The 23,989-nt window shown below is 42.4% G+C and overlaps 1 protein-coding gene across 13 annotated transcripts in view; it reads left to right on the top strand.

Annotated features, from left to right (window-relative positions):
- Positions 1 to 23,989, top strand: part of SH3GL3 (SH3 domain containing GRB2 like 3, endophilin A3) — a 118,370-nt gene that overhangs the window by 53,693 nt on the left and 40,688 nt on the right. For 6 of the 13 annotated variants that reach the window (XM_070358393.1, XM_070358389.1, XM_070358387.1 and 3 more), the window contains 5 exons: positions 4,489 to 4,561; positions 6,822 to 6,965; positions 12,409 to 12,542; positions 16,383 to 16,541; positions 23,303 to 23,406. In XM_070358393.1, the coding sequence (XP_070214494.1) occupies positions 4,489 to 4,561; positions 6,822 to 6,965; positions 12,409 to 12,542; positions 16,383 to 16,541; positions 23,303 to 23,406 (614 nt within the window). The remainder of the gene's footprint in view (positions 1 to 4,488; positions 4,562 to 6,821; positions 6,966 to 12,408; positions 12,543 to 16,382; positions 16,542 to 23,302; positions 23,407 to 23,989) is intronic. The other 7 variants (XM_070358398.1, XM_070358397.1, XM_070358399.1 and 4 more) reach the window with 3 other exon arrangements.

Here is a 23,989-nt window from a genome sequence, read left to right as displayed (position 1 = left end):
GCATTTAAAAGATCCCGTGAGTGTACTATGGAAATGATTGTTATCACATTCCAAAGGAAGACTATGGCCTCCGTGTCTCTGAACAAGCTTCCAGGTCACCTGTGTGAAGTCCTTCTCTGTTGTTGTTTAGTCAAAGTCATTTCTAACTCTTTTGTGACCCCATGGGCTATATCCTGCCAGGCCCCTCTGTCCATGGGATTTCCCAGGCAAGAGTAACGGAGCAGGTGCCATTTCCTTCTCCAGGGGACCTTCCTGACCCAGGAATGGAACCTGTGTCTCCTGCATTGGCAGGCATGTTCTTTATCACTAAGTTACAAGGGAAGCCCATGAATAGTTTAGGTGGAGGCAGAAGTGGGACCATCACTACTTATCAATCTCCTCAGTTCCCTTCCCTTTTGTTTTGGGACCTTTAAACATAACCCTGTGTTAATAACCAGACTCCCCCAATGAGAGAGGGCTGAGAGAAATCAGAGCTTTCTCTGCTTTCCAAGGAAAGGCTTCCTTGGGTGTAACATGGAGGATACAGGCTGTAGCAGGTAGCAGGGCTTTCAGCAGATGCTGGGGAAGGGAGTCCAGCCCCAGAACTGTGCCATGGGGTGTGTGTGTGGGGTTATCCTCTACAGGATGCCCTGGACCTGGCCTCACTGTCTTCCGGGGAGTTTCTTGTTTCTGGGTGAGCACAGTTAGTTTTCTAGAAATGTTAATGCCTTGACAGAAAGCTTATTTTGTTTTGGTTTTGGAAACAGTTTTGGAAGAATGAGAAACACAGAACATTTAAACATCACTGGCATACCTAAAATTACTTTAAAATTTCTTGATAAATAAAGATATTTTATGCAACTTTATTACTAACAAAGCGATTCAGTTGAAAGGTTAAATTTAAAAGCACATTTCAGGAATTTTAGTTTCATTTGATGGACTGAAACCTCTCTTGATTACTTCTGTTTCCTCGCAGAACCCAAGTGAGTGACAGAACAAATATAAAAATAAAATATCTGTTTTATTACAGCATCAAAAAGCGTGGAAATATCTAATAGGTGACAAGAAGCTTTAAGGACTTTCTACAACAGGTGAATTAGATGATATTAGACTCACCTGAAACATAACGTAGACATGACAAAGTTAATGTTGGTTCAGTGGTAAAGAACCCGCCTGCCAATGCAGGAGACGTGAGAAATGTGGGTTCGATCCCTGGGTTAGAAAAATTCCCTGGAGGAGGGCATGGCAACCCACTCCAGTATTGTTGCCTAGAGAATCCCGTGGACAGAGGAGCCTGGCCTGGTGTAGTCCATGGGGTTACAAAGAGTCGGATACGACTTAGCGATGGAACAACAACAACAAATGAAGATATTCCATGACAAGTGCTAACCATATGCAACAGAGGAATAAAAGTGATGTCAAAGTAAAATCTGAGGCTAAAAGAATACTAACTGGAAAAAGAAGATTTTAAAACATAGGAAGATGTATCATGCGGTCTATCAGAATACTATGACATCATATAACATTATGCATCATATAACATGGCATCTAAATATAGAGGGCAAAAGCAATCAGAAAAATATAGAGAACTGACAAAATGCATAGCTTTCCCATAAAATAACAGATTAAATTGACAATAATAAATAGGATCATAGGGGATTTGCATAAAATATGACTAATAAATTTGATTGTAAGTAAATATAGTCTTCATTTCTCAAATTGAGAATTTATATTCACTTCAAATTCCTTCAAAACCGTTTCAGTAATCAATTATTTACTGGACTGTAGAAAAGAAAACAAATTTCCTAAGTAAAATCGTAGAACACAAGAATTACAAGGAGGGTATAGTTTCCAAATTCTGGATGTTTGGAAATGGAAGAACGTGCAAAAGGAAATGGAAAGTAAAATTAAAGATCACTTAGTCATGAGAACTCTGTGTCAAAACCTGTGATATATAGCTGTCTTAAATGCATTTAATAGAAAATAAATGTTGGAAGAGAATGAATAAATCATTCAAACCAAAAAGTAGGAAAATAACAGCAAAACAAATCACTCTAGGTGAAAGGAAGAAATCAATACAGATAAATGAGAGATTAATCAAATACACAATAATAACAGCAAAAAGGTAGAATCAATCAATAAAACCAAGAATTATCTTTTTTTGAAAGACCACTTCTAGTAAGCGTGAGCAAGAAAGGGAGAAGGGAAAACACAGATAAACTGCATAAGGAATAAGAAAGATACAAAGACAGATGTGGATTCTTTAAATAATTTAAAAAAAAAAGAATATTGTATGTAAACCAGGACTGCCAGCAGCTCTGTAAGGACTGAGGTCTGGGAGTGTCAAGAACCTAGACTTTGGGGCACCTCAGAGGTAGGTACCAACACACATGGAAATTCTAGGGTTAATTAGCCACCAAAGATGCCCAGGGAGGCATTACAAAAATAATTGTCACCTCTCTGCTTTCTCCCATATGTCCTGGTGGTTTGCTGAGATATGTACATTACATTTTCTTCCTTTTTTTAAAAAGATTTTTCTTTTTTTTTTTTGATGTACACCATTTAAAAGTCTTTATCAAATTTGTTACAGTATTGCTTCTGTTTTATGCTTTGGATTTTTTGGCTGCGAGGCATGTGGAATTTTAGCTCCCCGACCAGGGTTTGAACCCACACCCCTTACATTGGAGGGTGAAGTCTTAACTACTGGACCATCAGGGAAACTCCTTCATTGCATTTCCTTAATCTGAACACATATACCCACCCTGCTGCTGCTGCTAAGTCGCTTCAGTCATGTCCGACTCTGTGCGACCCCATAGATGGCAGCCCACCAGGCTCCCCCATCCCTGGGATTCTCCAGGCAAGAACACTGGAGTGGGTTGCCATTTCCTTCTCCAGTGCATGAAAGTGAAAAGTGAAAGTGAAGTCATTCAGTCGTATCCGACTCCTAGCGACCCCATGGACTGCAGCCTACCAGGCTCCTCCATCCATGGGATTTTCCAGGCAAGAGTACTGGAGTGGGGTGCCATTGCCTTCTCCAATACCCACCCTACCCCCAGTATTTCCACTTATTCTAGAAGCAAGGTTTTGTTTTTAATTTTTTTTTGTTTTTATGCAATGAGTTATTTTTTCAGTGTTTATCTTGATTGACCACATTTGCCAACATGGTTAGTGGCATCCTCTCTCATTTGTAAAGGATTCGTTCCCTGTATTGATTCCTGGGCTGTCTTGGAAGCACTGCCAGTATGTGCAGAGTTTTGGGCCATTTGTTTCTTGGCGTTTTTCCCCCAAAGAAATAGAAGAGTCTAAGTAAAAAAATATTCTCGCCTCTACCTCCTTTCACCCTCACCCTTCAGAGGTGATTCTTAGATACCTGGTGACTTTTCATGTCCCAAGAGAATTGTGTGCATGGAATGACCATTCCAAGTTGTGCTTTAATTAATATTGAATTTATACAAAGTTATAAATCTCAAACCCAGGTCTTAAGCCTTAAACTAAACATATGGATCTTATTCATATATTTATTAATTTCAGTATTGGGTTTTCCTTGTTGCTCAGTGGTAAAGAATCTGTCAGCCAATGTAGGAGACATGGGTTTGATCCCTGGGTCGGGAAGATCCCCTGGAGGAGGAAATGGCAACCCACTCCAGTATTCTTGCCTGGGAAATCCCATGGACAGAGGAGCCTGGCAGGCTACAGTCCATGGGATTACAAAGAGTTGGACATGACTTAGCGACTAAACAAGAACAACTTCAGTATAGAAAAATGGCAATCATTTTTAGTGAACTTCACTTTAGGTTCCATTAAGTCATACACTTAACAGATGAAATGCTTACACATTTATCACCAACTCATTATATAATTAGGCAAATTCCCTTAGAGTTTTCAAACTACAATACAAATGCATTGCTTAGGATTCCCTCAAACTTATTAGGCAAATTCCCAAATTGCGTAGGATTCCCTCAAACTTAACATCAAACCTAAAACAAATATTTATTTTCATTATTTTGATGATTTTTAAATTGTTCTCATGAGTGGAATATCCTTTTACTTTAAAACATTCTCTTTTTGACCATTGATGGTATAAAATAAAGCTATTGAAATGTGCATAATTAACTTTACTCTATGTGCTCACATTTATCTTCTGGTTAACCAACAGCCAGAGTGTCCAGAATTGGTTGGCTTGGTTTTGAGAGACCTTCAAGTATATCCAATAATCTAGTGGAGCATAATAACTTTTCCAAGTTTCCTAAATATTACATTAATATTCATTTTAATGCTGAAAAAGAAGTTAGTGTTCTCCACTGTCATTGGGAGGAGCAATTATTGAAAGGATGTCCCAGAATCTAAAAGTTAAGAAAATATCCCCTCTACCCAAAATGTTGAATTTAAAATCATTATAACAGTGTTGTTATAAATACTAACTTAATGAAATTTATTCTTCTGTTTGTTTTTCTGTTGAATTTGTTTGTCATTTATTAATATTTTTATGTTTCTTTCTTTTTTTTAAAGAAAATAGACATTACCAATAAAGCTGTTGCAGAAATTCTTTCAAAAGCCACAGAATATCTTCAGCCAAATCCAGGTAAAGTTAGAAAATGTCTTGAAATATTCAGTTGTTCATTCACAGATTCTAATAACCGAGTTTTACTGAGCATCACAGATTCTAACAACCAATATTTACTGAGCGTATGGTTGACATGATCTAGAAACAATGTCCTCTATGTCCAAATAATGAAATTAAGTAGTTTAAAGTTGAGTGACTAAAGGTAGTTGCAGTGTTTCTTAGCTGATGACAAGCAGGGCAGAGACTTCTGTGAACTATAGAGACATTATTTGGATGGAGTCTTGATCTCAGAGCAAGAGACTTCTGCATGCATGCGTGTGTGCTCTGTCATGTCCAATCCTTTGCAATCCCATGAACTGTGACCCACCAGGCTCCTCTGTGCATGGGATTTCCCAGGCAAGAACACTGGAGTGGGTTGCCATTTCCTTCTCCAGGGGATCTTCCCCACCCAAGGATTGAACATGCATCTCCTGAATTGGCAGATGGATTCTTTACGACTAGTGCCACCTTGGAAGCTCTAAGACACTTTTCTAAGCAAAGAGATGCTTTGGAAACCCACTAAATATTTTGTCAATACTTTCTTATTCAGTTGTTTCTTCTGTTTTTTTTTTTTTTTTTTTAATTCTGCCATCCTGTTCTAACGGTGTCAATGACTTTGAAACTGCTTTCACTTCGTGGCTCAAATGCTGATGAAGTGAATCGGATAAACCTGAGAAACACGAGAAGATCCACTGTTACTGCAGCTTCTTGACAGGAGGTCTTTCCTAGGCACTGAAGCAGGATTCCCTTGATGAAGTTTTCCCAAGTTCTAAATTATAGAGACCAACAGAGGGCGTCCAAGCTTCGAATTCTGTGGATTTCCAAATCTGCTTTTACTTTGTATGAATTTATTATTTGTATATAATTACTATGATTCCCTCGGCTGTAGGAATCAGCACACATCCAAACATCTGAAAATCTAGGAAATAAATCTAAAAACATACATTGGATAAAATATTCTACATTTTAACAGGATCCTTGGGTGTTTTGTAGGCACATTAGTTTGGGAAGCACTCGCCTAGAATACATGAAAATAAATACGTAATTATTAAAATCAGAGAAAATAAAAATCTATCCCATTAGTGCTTAAAATTATCTCAAAGATCACCTAGCCTGCAGAATAAAATCCCAGATCCTTAGCTTGGAGTTCAGTTCATAGTACCATTTTCCCCTAAGTATTTCCTGATTTGTTCTATATTAATTTCTTCTTCAGTCAAAGCAGCCTACCCTTTATCTGTTGGTTATAAACCATAAGCATTCCATCTTACACTATTTCTGAACTTTTGAGATGGGGGCATCTTTCCATCTTTATTCGGCATATTGTTATATTTTCTTTTCTGTATACCACATAAGACTTTATTTGTATAATGACATCTTGGAGTTTTTGCCTTCCAAGAACTATGTGTGAACTCCCTGAGGGCAGAGCATGTCTTAAGTGTCTCTTTTTTAAAATTATTATTTGACCACCTTGAATGGCATGGGGGATCTTAGTTCCCTGATCAGGGATTGAACCCATGCCTCCTGCAGTGGAAGCTCAGAGTCTTAACCACTGGTTCACCAGGGCGTCTCTGTCTTAGGTCTCTCTAAGGTCCTAGTAGTTAGCATGGTGTGTCGCACAGAGCTGGGATTAGTCAACCCTCATGGCCTAGGTCAGAGAAAGGATCTAGTGGCCACCCACCATTTTCCTTGGGCCCAGAAGTGGAGCTGCACCCAAGGGACCATCAACACAGACTCCTGTTCACCATGGGAGTGTTTGTCTCCTACTGGTTCTGCTTCCTAAAATAGGAGTGTGCTGCGCAGTGCCCTGGTACCATGAAATTGAAGATCATCAGTCTGGATACACTCTTGGGGGGCGGGGTGTTAACCACCAATTGGTTTGAAACACCCACCTCAGCCATTCTATTCTTAGTTTGCAGTCGATCCCTGGGAAAATGTCTTCCCCAGTGTCAGCGTCTTGACTCAGTGAGTTAGCCATGGGTAGGGTAATGATAGCCTGGTTACTATAGTATTATTTGGGAGTCAACATAATTTCTTTTTCTCATCATGGCCCTTAGCACCTATCCTAGTTAGTAATCTAGGAAGCCATGTGAGAAACTGGGTCGCCCAGGGCCCTTCCTGTCTCAGGTCTCTGACATTGAGTCCAGGGCGACCTTGATTTCGCAGCCGCATTTGTTAAATGCTATGTACCTGTCACTCTGCCGTGCCACTTTAAGGAATTACAAATGATAATGTTTTTAAGCATACAGAGCTAAGCTAGGAATGCTGAACACTATGTCGAAGATCCGAGGCCAGGTGAAAACTACGGGGTACCCGCAGACAGAGGGCCTGCTGGGCGACTGCATGCTGAAATACGGCAAAGAGCTCGGGGAAGGCTCCACTTTTGGTGAGTATCACCACGCCACTGGGAGAGCTGAGCATGCAGCCTTCGTCGAGTTTTGGTAATGCACAAAACCTTCATTTTAACAACCCTTATTAATTTTTTCCTATTATCAAGAAATGCATGTTCAGGGCTTCCCTGGCAGTCTAGTGGTTAAGACTCCGCACTTCCAATGCAGGGGCGAGGTTCTATCCCTAGTCAGGGAACTAAGATCCTGTATGCCACGTGGCATGGTCAAAAATTAAATTAATTAAAATTAAAAAAATAATACATGTCCATCGTAGGACATTTAGAACACACAGGCAAGTGAAATAAAAGAAGGTGCAGCATTACCCATAGTTACCCCCCCAGTGACGGGCCCGGTCACGCTCTTTGTTGTTTGTTGTTCTTTATATTAATACCTTTGGTTTGTTCTTGTATTTACTCATATACAGTTTTAAAAATATTAAAGTGGGGTTATAGTATATATACCCTAATTCCCTTTTGTAATCTGCTTATTCCCACTGACTATAACACGGTCCATGTTGTTAAACAATCTTCCACAGTACTTTCCACTGTTTTTTTGGGGGGGATAGTTGCTTTACAATGTTACGTTAGTTTCTGTCGTACAACAGCGTGTCGCAGCCATGTGTATACATGTATCCCCTCCCCGCCCTCCCCCTCCCCCCACCCCACCCCTCTAGGGCGTCACAGAGCACCAGGCCGAGCTCCCTATGCTGTGCGGCAGCTTCCCACCAGCTGTCAGTTTTACGTGGGCTCGCGTGTCTGTGTCAGTGCTGCTCTCCCGATTCACCCCACTCTCCCCTCCTCACCACACGTGCCCACATGTCCATTCTCTACGTCTGCATCTCTACTCCTGCCCTGCAGGAATGGGTCATCTGGACCATTTTTCTAGATTCCACATATGTGGAATATATATGATATTTGTTTTTCTCTTTCTGATTTACTTTACTCTGTATGACAGACTCTTAGCCCATCCACATCACTAAAAATGACTCAGTTTCATTCCTTTTCATGGCTGAGTAATATTGCACACAGGCCTTTTTAAAGACTGCATAATATTCCATATATCCATAGTTTGTTCAATGGATCCCATTTACTGGATATTTAGATTTTTTAATGTGAAAAAAATTTACACAGCATTTATGATAGCCACTTTCCTAGATAAAGCTTTGGAAATATCCAAGACTATGTTCTTAGATGAAATTCCTAGTGATTAAGTTGCTGAGTCAAGAGGATGCTTAGTTTTCAGGTTTTTGAAGCATAATTTCAAATGACCCTCCAGAAGGGTTATACCATATTGACACTCCTGCCAGGAGGGTATGAGAATGTTTCCCAGCACAGTTATACTAACTCTGAGAGTTATCCTGTTAGTTTCCTTTTAAATAACTGGTCATGTGATTTCTAGCAAATAGAACTGGTATCTGGGCACTGTTGTAACTTCGTTTTTTGGATTGTGTGTGAGGCAGGTTTTTTAGTCAGGTTTGTCATCCTCTTTGTGAGTTTTATATTTGTGTCTTTTGCTTATTTTTATATTGAGGTGTTCATTTTTTTTCTTACTGTTCCGTGAACTTTTTCTTCTCTGTAAATATTTATCTGGCTGCACCGGCTCTTGGTTTCAGCATGTAGGATCTTCCATCTTAGTTGTGGCATGTGGAACCCTTAGTTGTGGCTTGTGGGATCTAGTTCCCTGACCAGGGACCGAACCCCGGGCCCCCTGCACTGGGAGCACAGAGTCTTAGCCAGTACACCACCAGGAAAATCCCTATGGGCCTTGTTCAGTGGTCAGAATATTTACTCTTCGTCTGTCCAATATGTTGGATGAAGTTTTGCCCCAGGTATGCATGTACCTTCTGCTGTTGTCGATAGAGATCATTTTAATGGAAAAAGATTTTTGCTTTTTGTTTAGTGGGGCTCATTGATCTTCCTTTGTGGTTTATGGCTTTGGTATCATGTTTAGAAAAACATTTCCACCTCTCCCCCTCCACTAGGAAACTGTGCAAATGTTTATTTATACTTCATTTTCATACATATGTTTTCCTTCCTTACCTTTAAATTTCCAAGCTCTTGAGTTCAATGGACAAATACTGTATAATAGGGTTTTAATTTTCTGTTCTCACAAATACATAGCTAGTTGCCCTAATACTTTATTGAAAAGTTCAACCTTTCTCAGCTATAGCTTTTCTGTTATAAAACTTTATATATAATATTTTAAATTTGTTTCTGATCTGTCTCTTCTGTTTTCTGGATCTGTACTCTGCTTTGATCAAGTACCATGTTGTTTTAAATATCATCATTTAAAAATATATTTAACTAAAATTTCCCCTAGATATTATAAAAATTTCACAGACATACTCACCTATTTTATTTTTCCAGATGAAATTTAGCGTCCTTTTAAGTTCCCTCTACCAAAAACAAAAAAATATTAATTTAATTTTATTTTTTGCCACGTTGTGTAGCTTGCAGGATCCCCAACCAGGGATTGAACCTGAGGCCCATGGTCATGAAGGCACCAAGTCCTAACTGCTGGACCGCTAGGGAATTCCACAAAAAAGCGTATTAAATTTGATTGAGATTACTTTAAATTGATAAATTGTGGGTGAATTGAATTGTTAAGTCTTCCCGGAGAATTTGGCATGTTTGCTCCTCTTGTAGTGGTAACAAGGCAAGAGATGGCAATTGAGAATTCAGATATTAGGCCATAGTAATTCATTTAGGAAACTGGGGGGAAAGTCTTTTGAAAACTTATTAAAAAAACCACCCTCAAATGTTAATTAGTCTCAGAGGGTATCAGTGTCCTTTGGAGCAATATAATGTGAATTTTATTTTATTTCCTGGGTGATTGGGACCAAGATGGCCTATCCCTTGTTCTGAAGGCTGACCAGTGAAGGGAATAGGAGAGGCTGCCGGGCAGGCCCTGACATCCATGGACAGTCCTGCAGTGCATCCGGTCAGGTGACAGGGCAGGGGCTTCGATGCAAAGATAGTTTGGTCAGCTTGGTCACTACAACCCTCCTTGTGCTCAGCTTCCAGAATGTGTGTGTGCATGCTCAATCGCTTCAGTCTTGTCTGACTCTGTGTGACCCTATAGACTGCAGCCCGCCAGGCTCCTCTATCCATGGGATTTCCCAGACAAGAATACTGGAGTGGGTTGTCATTTCCTCCTCCAGGGGATCTTCCCCACCCAGGGATCAAACCCGAGTCTCCTGCATCTCCTTCATTGCCAAAAGATTCTTTACCATGAGCCACCTAGAATCACCGCCTCCCCAGCCCCACCCCGAGTGCCTACTTTCGTCTATTGTAGGTTAGCTGGTGCCAAATATCAGGGTTCCATCCAGCTAAAGCTGCCTGTGGCTGCTCAAGGCCGGTGGGACTGGCCTGCACCTCACTGCAGGAGCAGATCCTGCCCACCCTGTGTGTGTGACACTGCCAGGCTTTCTTTCATCAGAAAGGGCCGGGAGCCTTAGAACCATCTCAAGAATACAAGGAGTATTCAATACAAGGCCTCAAGAAGACCTAGAAGCCAGAAGCTGACATGAGGATTTGTTCCCTTATTTCTATTGTCATCTTTATTGGTTAATACTTAGCCTCCATGAATGAATCCTTTTCATTGTTTACAAAGAGGGATTTTGTTCTAGTTTCTAAGGAACCTTTGGTGCCAGTTCACAAAACCACCAGTTTAAAATCAAGGAGCTTTCACCAGTGTTTTATAGTTTTCTATATATAGGTCTTTAGTTTCTTTAGGTAGATATATTCCTAAGTATTTTATTCTTTTCATTGCAATGGTGAATGGAATTGTTTCCTTAATTTCTCTTTCTGTTTTCTCATTATTAGTGTATAGGAATGCAAGGGATTTCTGTGTGTTGATTTTATATCCTGCAACTTTACTATAATCATTGATTAGTTCTAGTAATTTTCTGGTGGAGTCTTCAAAGGAAACTATTAGCAAGGTGAAAAGACAGCCTTCAGAATGGGAGAAAATAATAGCAAATGAAGCAACCGACAAACAACTAATCTCAAAAATATACAAGCAACTCCTACAGCTCAACTCCAGAAAAATAAATGACCCAATCAAAAAATGGGCCAAAGATCTAAATAGACATTTCTCCAAAGAAGACATACAGATGGCTAACAAACACATGAAAAGATGCTCAACATCACTCATTATCAGAGAAATGCAAATCAAAACCACTATGAGGTACCATTTCACACCAGTCAGAATGGCTGCGATCCAAAAGTCTACAAATAATAAATGCTGGAGAGGGTGTGGAGAAAAGGGAACCCTCTTACACTGTTGGTGGGAATGCAAACTAGTACAGCCACTATGGAGAACAGTGTGGAGATTCCTTAAAAACTGGAAATAGAACTGCCTTATGATCCAGCAATCCCACTGCTGGGCATACACACTGAGGAAACCAGAAGGGAAAGAGACACGTGTACCCCAATGTTCATCGCAGCACTGTTTATAATAGCCAGGACATGGAAGCAACCTAGATGTCCATCAGCAGATGAATGGATAAGAAAGCTGTGGTACATATACACAATGGAGTATTACTCAGCCATTAAAAAGAATACATTTGAATCAGTTCTAATGAGGTGGATGAAACTGGAGCCTATTATACAGAGTGAAGTAAGCCAGAAGGAAAAACACCAATACAGTATACTAACGCATATATATGGAATTTAGAAAGATGGTAATGATAACCCTGTATACGAGACAGCAAAAGAGACACTGATGTATAGAACAGTCTTATGGACTCTGTGGGAGAGGGAGAGGGTGGGAAGATTTGGGAGAATGGCATTGAAACATGTAAAATATCATGTATGAAACGAGATGCCAGTCCAGGTTCAATGCACAATACTGGATGCTTGGGGCTGGTGCACTGGGACGACCCAGAGGGAGGGTATAGGGAGGGAGGAGGGAGGAGGGTTCAGGATGGGGAACACATGTATACCTGTGGTGGATTCATTTTGATATTTGGCAAAACTAATACAATTATGTAAAGTTTAAAAATAAAATAAAATTAATTAAAATAATAAATAAATAAAATAAAAATAAATATAAAAATTGTTACTGAAAAAATAAAATAAAATCAAGGAGCTTTAACCCCCTCTAGTGGCGGATACGGCAAGTGCCTCAGTCTGTCGGAGCTTTGGTTTTTTTGTTTTTTTTTTTTTAAACTTTACATAATTGTATTAGTTTTGCCAAATTGGTTTTAATTCTCGGCAGTGGAAAGTGCAGAAGCAGTGAGGAAAATGTGTAAAATGGAGACTTTTTCGTTTTAACATTTTCTTTTCTCAGGGTCAAGATTCAGAGGTCCCAGACTGAGGACCTTGTTTCACATCATTGATCATCACAAACTTTGGGGAAGGAGTTAAATAAATATCACTGTTAATTTAGATTTGAAGTCTGCTAAAGAACCTTTTTTGTTTGTATTCTCTGTTGAAGGCAGTGCATTGATAGAAGTTGGTGAATCCATGAAGCTAATGGCTGAGGTGAAAGACTCTCTTGATATTAATGTAAAGCAAACTTTTATTGATCCACTTCAGTTACTACAAGACAAAGATTTAAAAGAGATTGGGGTAAGTTTTCTAGGCTATAAATCTGCCTGTTGCTACTTAATATGATGTTTACACTGTTTAAAATCATTAGAACATTTCCATAGCGACTCAGTGAAAGCATCATCTTACTGTGGGTGGTAAAATAATAACTCAGTTATGGTAACCTGGCTTACCAGGAAAGAGTCCTAGGACAGTTAGACCTTTATTCTGTGTCTTATTGAAGCCAGCTAGAAGCCAAGCTCAAGATACCTATTTCTACAGTCGTTTTTCACGTAACAAAATGATTCCAGAACTTTGTACTGGTTTTTTGATCATCAAAATCATGCAATACTCGTTGCATCTTTCTTTTTTTTAATGCCACCATCTATTACTTATTTATTGTTTTAACTTTTATGTTATATTAGAGGATAATTGCAATATTGTGATGGTTTCTTCTGTCCATCAGCATGAACCGGCCACAGGTATACACATGTCCCCTCCCTCTTGAAACTCCGTCCCACCTCCCTCCCCATCCACCCCTCTAGGTTATCACAAAGCACTGGCTGGCTTTGGGTTCCCTATGTCATACAGCAAATTCCCACTGGTTATCTGTTTTACATATGGTAATGTATGTGTTTCAGTGTTACTCTCGCAAATCTTTTTTATTTTAGCTTTAAAACATGTTTTATTTTATATAGAAGTATAGCCAATGTTGTGGTAGTTTCAAGTAGACAGCAAAGGGACTCTGCCGTACGTATGCATGTATCCGTTCTCGCCCAAACTCCCCTCTCATCCAGGCTGCGTCTTTCCATTCATTGCACTAGTGATCATTATTTCCCATTACTTCTCATGGAAATCAGTATCTAGGAATCAGCATTTTGTGTTTAGTGTTGGTGTGAGTCTCTTAGTCGTATCTGACTCTTTGTGACCCCAAGGACTGTAACCCTCCAGGCTCCTCTGTCCATGGGATTCTCCAGGCAAGAATACTGGGGTGGGTTGCCATTCCCTTTTCCAGAGGATGTTCCCGACCCAGGGACTGAACCCAAGTCTTCTACACTGCAGGCAGATTCTTTACCGTCTGAGCCACCAGGGAAGCCCAATTTTGTGTTTGGAAAATGTTAAAAATGGCCCTCCAGAGCATATCTAGGAGCTTTCAGGGACCCGTAAATAATCACACACCACTTGTTTCGTGGTGTTTTGGCAGATGCGCAAAAGCAGCCTTGAGACTTCCACCCCACCAGGGACTTCTATTCTGGAGAGACAGACTGCACTGAGACCTTCTTTGGGCACCCTCTTGAGAAGCTGCCCAAAAGACCTAACTCCTGGGGCCTTGAGGAGTGATCTGAGTGCAGCTGGGGACCAGCTTGGAAATCATCTGAACTTTGGAGAGATCCCCCTTTTTCTTTTTCAGGCCCAGTGATTCTCCTGGTGTGGTCCCAGGACGAGCAATAGCATCATCATCTCATGTTAGAAATGCAGATTCCTGGGCCGTATCCCAGAGCTTCCCAGGGGAGAGTCCTGGGTGCCCGTGTAGACGTTTAGAATTCACACTGAAACTAAGGGCTATGGAGGAGAGGAGGTTGAACTCGGGGAGGTTGAACGAAAAATGAAAGCATCCATTCAGGAACTCCCAGAACTTTCTGCTACCCCATGCCCAGCACCTCGCTCAGCAGCTTACTCCCACTGTCCTCCTTTTTCTCTTCCACATCAGGGCAATTGGTGTCTGTTCTGCTCCCTCAGCCCAGTCCTCCACTGGGCCCCAGAGTCCTTCATCCTCACCTCCTCAGGGCCTTTGCCACATCCTTCATCCTCTCTCCAGAACCTCCCTTCTTCCCCTTTCTCTCTATTGACTTCTGGTTAATGTTTAAACATATCAGCATGGCAGCCCTTGACTCCCAGCCTCACAGCTCGGCCCCTGCAGTCTACTCTCCACATTGCAGCCAGAGCAGTCTTCCTAAGGGACAAGCCCCCCAGGAGCTGCCCACTGGGAGTAAAGATCCAGCACCTTAGTCCCTAATTCCCAGTCCCTCCTTCTCTCTGTTGATTGACTGATTGGGATTGATAGCTCGCCTCTTCCCACTTGAACTCTTCACCCAGCCTCATTGAATTATGTACAGTCCCCGTGGCACTGGGCTCTCTCTCTATTCTTTGTCGTTCTCCTTTTCCCCCTTCTCCCGGCTAAGCCATCTCACCTCACAGGTCTCAGCTCAGATGTTCTGTCCTTGGGGAAGCTCTTGTTCTCTGCTGGACTTAATCAGGTGCTCCTTGTGCTTCTCTGTTTCTGTTGTTTGGGATAAAGTGCTTTGGAGTAAGGAGTCAGGTTTTGTTCACTTTTGTAGTCACGATGACTAGCACAGCCTTTGTGCTCACAGATTATTATTGAACAGATGATCCTAGAGAAGAGGTATTATGAGCTGTGGGGACACCAAGGTATCTTTCCCAAATGCAGAACCTTTAAACCAAACACCTCCTTTGTGGAAAGACATAATATACAGTTTCTTCTTGTGCTGTTGTCCTTGAAGAAAGAAAGGAACTTCACCGGATGACATTACTCTTCCACTTGACCTGGTTCAGTAGGGTGGCTGGATAGGAATGTGGATCCTCAATAGAAAGTGGGATAAATGTTCAAAATACACATAGCCTTAAATGTTTTCCCTATGCAAAAGATAATTTTTAAGTGGTACCTCTTGTTACTCAGCTCTGGTTTGATGGAGAAACTGTATACATTCAAACCTAATACTATAGATGATCAAGACTTGTGTCCAATATTCAGTAGGCTTTTCATAGTCTCAACTATGCTTGGACCTCCTGAGTGGAAAGCCCATTCATTTAACATATGCCTGACATATCTATAAAAGGTCTTGTTGGATTCAAAGAGCTTTTACAGACATTTCATCACCCATAAGTAGCCAGGTTAAGCCCACCTGTCCCCATTTACACCATAGTTGTGGAGGTCTGGAGGGGTTTAGAGACTTGCCCAGAGTCACGGAACATGTAAGAGAGGTGGTTCTGACTTTTTGTCTCGTATTTTTTTCACCCACCCATTGTGGACGTTAGAACCAGTGCTTCCCACTAAAAAGAATAGTCAAGCTACCCACATGCTTCAGTGGGAGAGTCTGTTTTGACTTCCACTTTCAATATCAAATATCTGTTTTCCAGGGGTTATAATCGTAAACTCCCTTGACCTGTATAGTGATCCCTTCTATAGTATTTCTGACATGAGAGCCCTCAGCTTAAACACAGACTGTAATGGGGAACTTACTACCACAGAAGGCACTGTGTTCCACGAATGGACACCTCTAATATTAGTAATTGTTTTACTTTGTTAAAGAGATCATACTTTTGGTCCTCTGTGTGTATTGCATTCATCAATAGCATTTATTCAACTTATTTTGTAATTATTTGGGAAATTTATGGAAGATCCCTAAGTATTCAAGAGGATACTAGAAATTTGTGCTTTATAATCTACTTCTTAGTGAGGAGTTGCCAAAAGAAACATACATTTTTGGGAGTATAGTTAATTTGGTTGGAAATTACTTGGAAATTAATGGAACTTAACTGAAGGGTTCTATAGAGAACCTTGGAAAATTAATCTAAAAACTGATACTGCATCTTTATGTTCCATATAGACACTCATTCAGTTTATCTTCCATCCATCCATCCATCTACCCATTCAATCATTCCACAAACATTCCTGGTTGACCAGCAGTGAAAGTCGCTGCTAATAGATGCCGAGTGCATGCAGAAGAAGTGTAAGGTGGGGTCCTGCCCCCTAGAATTTATGCTGAGAAAAAGCAGTGACTATTTTCATAGAAATGCCAACAGTCTGTTTGTGTTGTGTTTGAGTGTAACAGTTCTTTGAAGGACTCCTTTGTCTCTTAGCACCACCTGAAAAAGCTGGAAGGCCGCCGCCTGGATTACGATTATAAAAAGAAGCGAGTAGGTAAGATACCAGATGAAGAAGTCAGACAAGCAGTAGAAAAATTTGAAGAGTCAAAGGAGTTGGCTGAAAGAAGCATGTTTAATTTTTTAGAAAATGATGTAAGTATTTACACCAAACAGGAGACTTTAATGTGAATGAAAATGTTGACTGTATGACAAGGGTCAGCATGCTGAGGAACTTGGGAGCCTTAGTTGTTACATATTTCTGGAATTTTCCATAACCATTATCTCCTGCCTCAGAAATAGCTTCAGACATCTAGCAAGTCCTGACTCAAATCTCAGATCTGGAGAGGGTCCTGTTTATCCTGGGATTACCTCAGAGATGTGCTCAGGTCAGCCCTGGGGAGGTGGGATTGTCTTGGGTGAAGTGCGAGGTAGACCTGCTGTTGTGATATTTGAGGCTATGCTATTGGTGGTTTTGCAGGTGAATGGAAAGCCCAAGAATATGGTAATTTGCAGTCTTGCTAAAAATGAAATGTGCTCTGTGAGGCAGATGTTTGAGGAGGAGCAGCTTCCTTGGCTCATGGGAAGCCTCACTCATCATCCAGCTCTCCGAGCCTTTGCTTGTCACAGTGAAGCTTCAGGATATAAAAGCATGGCCTGAGTTTTCCAGCTGTGCCCTTGTAGTACCTGTGAACTTGGGGGTTGTGAAGGTCTTGACACAGATCCCTCAGAAATGCTAACATTCCCTTGTACCATGATTCTTGCCACCGGCTCTCATTTTATTTGTACAAGTAAAGTTAGACTTTGTGTGCATGCTCAGTCGCTCAGTCATTTGCAGCTCTTTGCCGCCCATGGACCGTAGCCCACCAGGCTCTCCATCCACGGGATTTCCCGGGCAAGGATACTGGAGTGGGTGGCCATTCCCTTCTCCAAGGGATCTTCCTGACTCTGAGATCGAACCCGCGTCTCCTGTGTCTCCTGCATTGCAGGCACATACTTTTCCACCTGGGAAGCCCAGGTGGAAATGAAACTAAACAGATGGTAACCCCCAAGTGGACACCATGAAGGTTGAAAGCCACTCTTCTTTGCCTTGGCAATGAGAGGTCATTTGGCATTTTTCAAGAACACTTGGCCACCTGCCTCCCTCTGGAGTTCCTGCCCTAAGCCTGGCCTTGGTGAGGCCATGAGCCACCTCAGCCCAGCATTACTTTGGACCTATTTGTTGAACACTCCAACCTGTTGGAACAAGTCAGAGGATTTATATATCTGCAAAACTATGTTCTACTTACAATAATTTATTAAAAGGTACATTGAAGTCTTACATCTTTTGAGTCAAGTCAAGCCAGGTGTCCTGAGCACCTTTTATGTGCCATGGTGATGTCAAGGGAAGATTATGTTCAGTGTTGACAAGACATTAATCCTGGAGGAAACAATTTGAAATTCCCATGTCCATTAGACCCCAATGCCGAGAAGCACATTCTATTATGTTTCTCCTTTTAAATATTTTATCAGATTTGTTTTCTTTTTACACTTTATGAAAAATGAGAAGCGGTATAACAGTTTTCCCTTGTTGTTTGCTTTCCCTTAAAAATACAAATTTCCTTGAAATTATCCTTGAACCATAGGCCATTTGGTTTAGTTTTGTCTTGGGTTGCCATATTGATTCAAAAATGAAGTATTTAGAGAGTGTTTTGAGAGGCATCAGATGCATGTATTCCTTATTGGGCTGCAGTAAAGATTGCCCCTCCAGCCCTGTGCCCTTTAGAGATGGATTTAAACTCTGAGGCAAACATGCTGTCTAGCCCACGTGCTTTGTCATGACCTTCATTCACGATCTTTGATAAGCTATCGCAAAGTACGCCATTAGGGAGGCCTGAATCAGTTTCTCTACCCTTGGTGGTTGACCCAAGAGACCTGTTTTCCTTCTAGTATCAATCAAAATCAGAAATAATCCCTTCCTTATAAAAGCTCAGTCATTTGTCCATTTGTTGACAGGGACACTATTCTGCTTGTCTCAAATGAGTTAACCCATTTCCATGCTACCCTGGGAGAAGGCTAGTTTGTAACTCAGGCCTCACAGAGGCATGAATTTCAGGGTTCCCCCTAAAGTTTCCTTTAGCAGGTAAAGGTGGGGTGGTTTCTTTCAGCTCTGAGGAGCATGGTCTGCTCCCTCGTTTCAGGACCTGGGTCTACATCTCCATGGAAATCGACCATTGAGATGGGAAGAGATCAAAATAAGGAAAGGGTGAAGGCCTTTGCAGGCTTCCTTGGTACTAGATTCCTTCTCTTTCTCTTCCCACCTTTCCTTGTGCTGTTTTTAGCCACAGTGGTCCTTACCCATCTGTGCTGCGGTTGCTGATTCTCGAGATAATGACAGTGCTAAGGACCTGATGGTGGTGGTGAAGATGACAGTGACGAGAGCTGCCATTTACGAAGTGACTCATGAGAGGGAGGCTGCTCTTAACTTTGCCTCTCCCAGGTTTAGAGTCGAGAAGACTCACAAGTTATTGTGGAAGCTCCGGAAGACTGCCTTCATCCTCTTCTTGTGGCAACCGCAGTTAGACCCAGAAAAGGACAGCCTTGTCTTTTTCCACGACAGTGTCTGGCTACCTCCAGGTGGTCTGGCAGTCTTGTTGAGGAGGAAAGGTCTGGAAAATGTTCTCCAGTTCCCCTTGATTCTCTGGCCAATGGGCCATTTGTAGGGGTTTCCAGGTGAGGTTGCTTATCTGTCTTCTCCATCTACATTCTCCCCACTGAGAGGCAGGGGGGCAGGCATACAAGGATGACAAACCAGCCCCCTGCCTGGAGGACAGGACCGTCTGGAAAATCATGTGGGCAGCTTGGGCCTGTGCCCACGTGGGGCTCCAGCTGCCTCCCCCAGGCCTGGTCTAGCCTGTAGAGCCACCCTCGGGGAGTGGGTGGGCCGAGCAGAAAAGTCGCTTCACAAACCCACTCTCTTCAAGAAAACAGACCTCCCGGGCCAAGACCCTCTTATCTTTCCAGTGCAGGGTCCATTCGCCCTGATCTCATCAATCAAACAGACCTCCTCCTCCTCCTCCTCCTCTGGTGTGGAAGGAAGGAAGGGGTGGTGAGAAGGACCTGAGTGGTTCACACTAACACTCCTAAGGGAAAGTGGCATCTGTTTTCCTGCCTATTGGGGGCAGAGTTGGGAATGCGAGAATCAGAGAAGAGTCCCCTTTGGCCCCCCACTGTTGTCCCTGGGGGACTTGTCAGTAAGAGTGGGGCTGGAGGCCTCGAGTGTTACTTTACCTCTGGCTGGGGGCTGAGCAGCTTCCTTATTCTACACGCAGGTGCAAGCAGGAGGCGTTTGGGGCCCCGAGCTTTCCCAGGAGCCCAGAGGGGCAGGTCTAGGATGGTTCCTTCTCTGGGTCAGGCTGGGACTGCCAGTGCCCTCAGAGGCACCCAGAGAAATGCCCCCTAGGAGAGGGGCCCTTGTGCCTCTGGCAGTGAGCTTTGAGGTTGGGGGTACAGGGTATTCAGAATTTGGTTCCCAATCTCCACTGCCACTTTTTTTCAATTATTTTTACATATTTGGCTGTGCCGGGTCTTAGTTATGGTGCTCAGAATGTTTAGTGGAGGCATGTGAACTCTTAGTTGTGGCACTTGGGATCTAGTTCCCTGACCAGGGATTGAACCCAGGCCCCCCCTGCATTGGGAGTGGGGAGTCTTAGCCACTGGACCACCAGGGAAGGCCCCCCACTGCCATTTTCTTGGGAATGCTGAATCACCGCAAGACCTGTTAACATGCTCCTCTTCTGTCTTTGCAGAGAGGTTTATTCCTCATGACTTGACATAATGGAATGTAGGTCTTTGACTTTGGCAAGAGCCAGAAATACCACACAGAAGATGCCATTTCCCCAGCTCCATGAAGGCAGGCATCTGCAGCATTCTCTATGCTCTCCTGATACAAACGCCCAGCCTGGGAACCTTCCCTCTGTCCATGGGCTCCTATGACAAATGGACTGACTAGATTCCAGATTCCTGGGTGCTTTTCATTGGTCTAGAGTGGAGTTTCCCAAAATTTATTCCACAGGATGTAGTTTGTGTTTTGTCAATAATGTCTCCACGGTCAAATAAGTTTGGGAAACCCTGGGTTAACCAAAACTAGACAGGTTTTCTTTATCACAAGGCTTTTCGGATTATATGAATATATGAAAAATTAATCTCTAAGAGAGTCCTAAGAGAGAATACACAAGGCAGTTTCTCAGTTATTTGATCATTGAACTCTTCCACACCACTGTCATTACTATTGAATGAATGAGTGTGTGCTCAGTCGTGTCCGACTTTTTGCAACCCTTTGGACTGTAGCCTGCCAGGCTCCTCTATCCATGGGATTTTCCAGGCAAGAATACTGAAGTGGGTTGCCATTTCCTCCTCCAGGGGATCTTCCTGACCCAGGAATCGAACCTGAGTCCCTTGAGTCTCCTGTGTCTCCTGTATGGCAGGCAGTTTCTTTACCTGCTAAGCCATTAGGGAATTTATAACTGTTATTTTATTGACATATCAAGGGACCTGTGATATATGGAAGAAGACATCTAGGAAGTATTGCACTAGTAGAAAGAAAGCACATCCAACAAAGAGTGAACGACCTGTTCTATGGTTTTGGTTTTGCTTCTGCTTAGTCACATGCCCCTAGAAAGTGACTTTTGGGACTTCCCTGGTGGTCCAATGGTTAAGACTTTACCTTCCAATGCAGATGGTGCGGGTTCAATCCCTGGTCAGGGAACTAGGATCCTACATGCCTTGTGGCTACAAAAAAAAAAAAAAAAAAAAAAAAAAACACCATAAAACAGAAGCAATATTTTAACAAATTCAATAAAGATTTTAAACATGGTTCACATTAAAAAAAATACACTCTCTTAAAAAAAAAGTTGGGCTTCTCTGGTGGCTCAGTGGTAAAGAATCCACCTGTCAATGCAGGGTTCAACCCCTGATCCGTGAAGATCTCACATGTTGTGGAGCAACTGAGCCCATGCTCCACAACCAGAGAAACCACCACAATGAGAAGGCTATGTACCCCAACTAGAGAGTAGCCCTTACTTGCCACAGCTAGAGAAGAGCCTGTGCAGCAATGAAGACCCAGCACCGCCAAAAGTAAATAAATAAAATTATTTTTAAAATATGTATGTATATATATAAATTAACCTTACTAAAGACAGAGGAGTGTGGTGCAGTTGTTAACCAGCCACAGCTCTTGCACTGTAAGGAATCTGAAGCAGATTCTGCTGTGATCCTGTTAGACCATGGTTCTGGACTTGTTTAAAAGTGTGTGTAAAAGCCAAAGAGGTGAAACTTAAATCCTTAGAATTTTGCAGGGGCCAGGCTGTCTTTGTTTTGTTTATTGAGTTTTTGGAAATTTCAGGCTTAGGCTTGTTGCTTTTCCAGCCACAGAATGTGGTTATGTAAATGTGATATGATGGGATTTCATTGTGCAGACGCGGATCACAAAATGACCCAAGCGGAAGTCCATGTAGATCTTACGTGAACAGGGAGCCTGTGTTTAAAATGGCGTGCGTGGGCAAGGAGAATTAAAGTGTAGACAGATAAAGCACAGTCAATAATAGAAAATGAAAATAGCTTAGGTCTTTGAAGGCAAAGGAGCCCATGATTGGTTTTGCAGGGTGAATGTGTAGGAGGGACTAAGAAGGCAGACTTTCCCCTAAGTTACTTAGAAATGAAGTAGGGAGATGAGGTATACACTTTGGGGAAGTTTAGGAAAGAGGGGGATTGATTTCGGTTTGTGCTTTGTCTGGTTCTGGAGCTCATGGCATTCACTCTTGGAACCCCTTGCCTCCCCATCACCTCCACCCAGTGGTCCCTCCTCTGAGGCTTGTGGAAATCAGCTCCATTCATCCCTCCTTTCTGTTGCAGCCCCCCAGACATATAGAAAGCTGGGGGCAGAGCTCTGATACCCCACAGGAGATGTCTCTTCTTCAAATTTTGCATCCCCAGGTCTTCGGGGCTCTCTATATAACATAACTTTTTGATTTTATTTTCTTTCATCCACTGTAATTTGGTCTCAAATTTCATGAATGTCTTGGTTCATGGGAAAGAGACATGCCAGAGTCTTCCTGGTTCATTCCTTTGGGTTGTTTATTTCAGGGAAATTATTTTGTGCTGATGGCAATAAATATATACAGGGGGCTGGCATATCTTTGCCCTGGGGCACAATCTGCTCCCTGGCTTCTTTTCTTATCTGAAAACAGCTTGTGTGCTGCTCAGTTGCTTGTCGTGTCTGACTCTTTGCGACCCCATGGACTATAGCCCACCAGACTCCTCTGTCCATGGGGATTCTACAGGCAAGAATACTGGAGTGGGTTGCCATTTCCTCCTCCAGAGGATCTTCCTAACCCAGGGATTGAACCTGCATCTCCTGTGTCTTCTGCATTGACAGGCGGATTCTTTACCACTGCGCCACCTGGGAAGCCTGAAAACAGCTTAATTTACTTACTTTCTTGATGTGACTTAGCTCAAAATTGCCCGTAGAGACACTTCACTAAGAAAGCAAATTCATTTACTAAATATTGGCTTGAGTTGTCATTGGAAAAGTTTTATCTCTCTTTTTTCAGATTCATGAGCTTTATAGCATACACATCTCCCAAGAATATCATCTAATTGGAAAAACAGACTTTTTTTATTGAGCTAAAGCAGCTTCATAATCAAAACTAGATTTGAACATGTTTCTCCAGCATGTCTAGCTCTCTACTATGACCTGTGTGATTATTACTTTGTGATGAAATGAAATGAAATCGACGAGAGCCCAGGCAGACAGGGTTGTTGTTGGTGGTGGGGTGGGGTCTGCCCTGAAAAGCTGGGTCTGGGTCGCCAGTCTCTCCTCTATCTGAACATGACCCAGGCGCTGGCCTCCATGGAGTCATTTTCCACTTGTGCCGCAGGTAGAACAAGTCAGCCAGCTGGCCGTGTTTGTCGAGGCCGCTTTAGATTATCACAGACAGTCCACAGAGATTCTGCAGGAGCTGCAGAGCAAGCTACAGATGAGGTAAGTGCCTCCCCATTGACTACCAGACAAGGGCTGCAGAGTTGAAGTCAGTAGAAATCCATCTCTGTCTCTCTCTTCAGTTCCCCCTTCCCACTGCCTCTTTCTGTGTTGAATTTTCTTCCACTGGCTTTCATGGTTGGGTGCAGATTGTGCTGAGATAATAACCGTATGACTTTGTCCAATAGGACAGAACCTGGAAAGGAGGTCTGGCAGCTTTTCTCCTTTCTCGTTTTGCTCAAGTCCCTTATTCTATGACCTGTGTTTAGGGCAACCCAGGTTGCACACTTGCCTTGGAGTTCAGCCCTTTCAGAGAGGTCCTGTCTTCCTTGCTGACATGATGAGAGTTTAGCTGAAGGTGGGATGGCCTAGGGCCACTCCCCAACATCTAGGGATGTGGGGAGGAGTGAGATGGTCTTCAGACAGTGTGTATTAATAGTTTCAGGTGTATAGCAAAGTGAATCAGTTATACATATACATACATCCCTTGGTTGGGAAGATCCCCTGGAGAAGGGAATGGCTACCCACTCCAGTATTCTTGCCTGGAGAATCCCATGGACAGAGGAGCCTGGTGGGCTACAGTCCA

This window comes from Bos mutus, chromosome 21 (genome assembly GCF_027580195.1).
Source record: "Bos mutus isolate GX-2022 chromosome 21, NWIPB_WYAK_1.1, whole genome shotgun sequence".
Taxonomy (NCBI): domain Eukaryota; kingdom Metazoa; phylum Chordata; class Mammalia; order Artiodactyla; family Bovidae; genus Bos; species Bos mutus.
The sequence above is the reverse complement of the archived record's forward strand: the minus strand, read 5'-3'. Positions and strand labels throughout refer to the sequence as shown.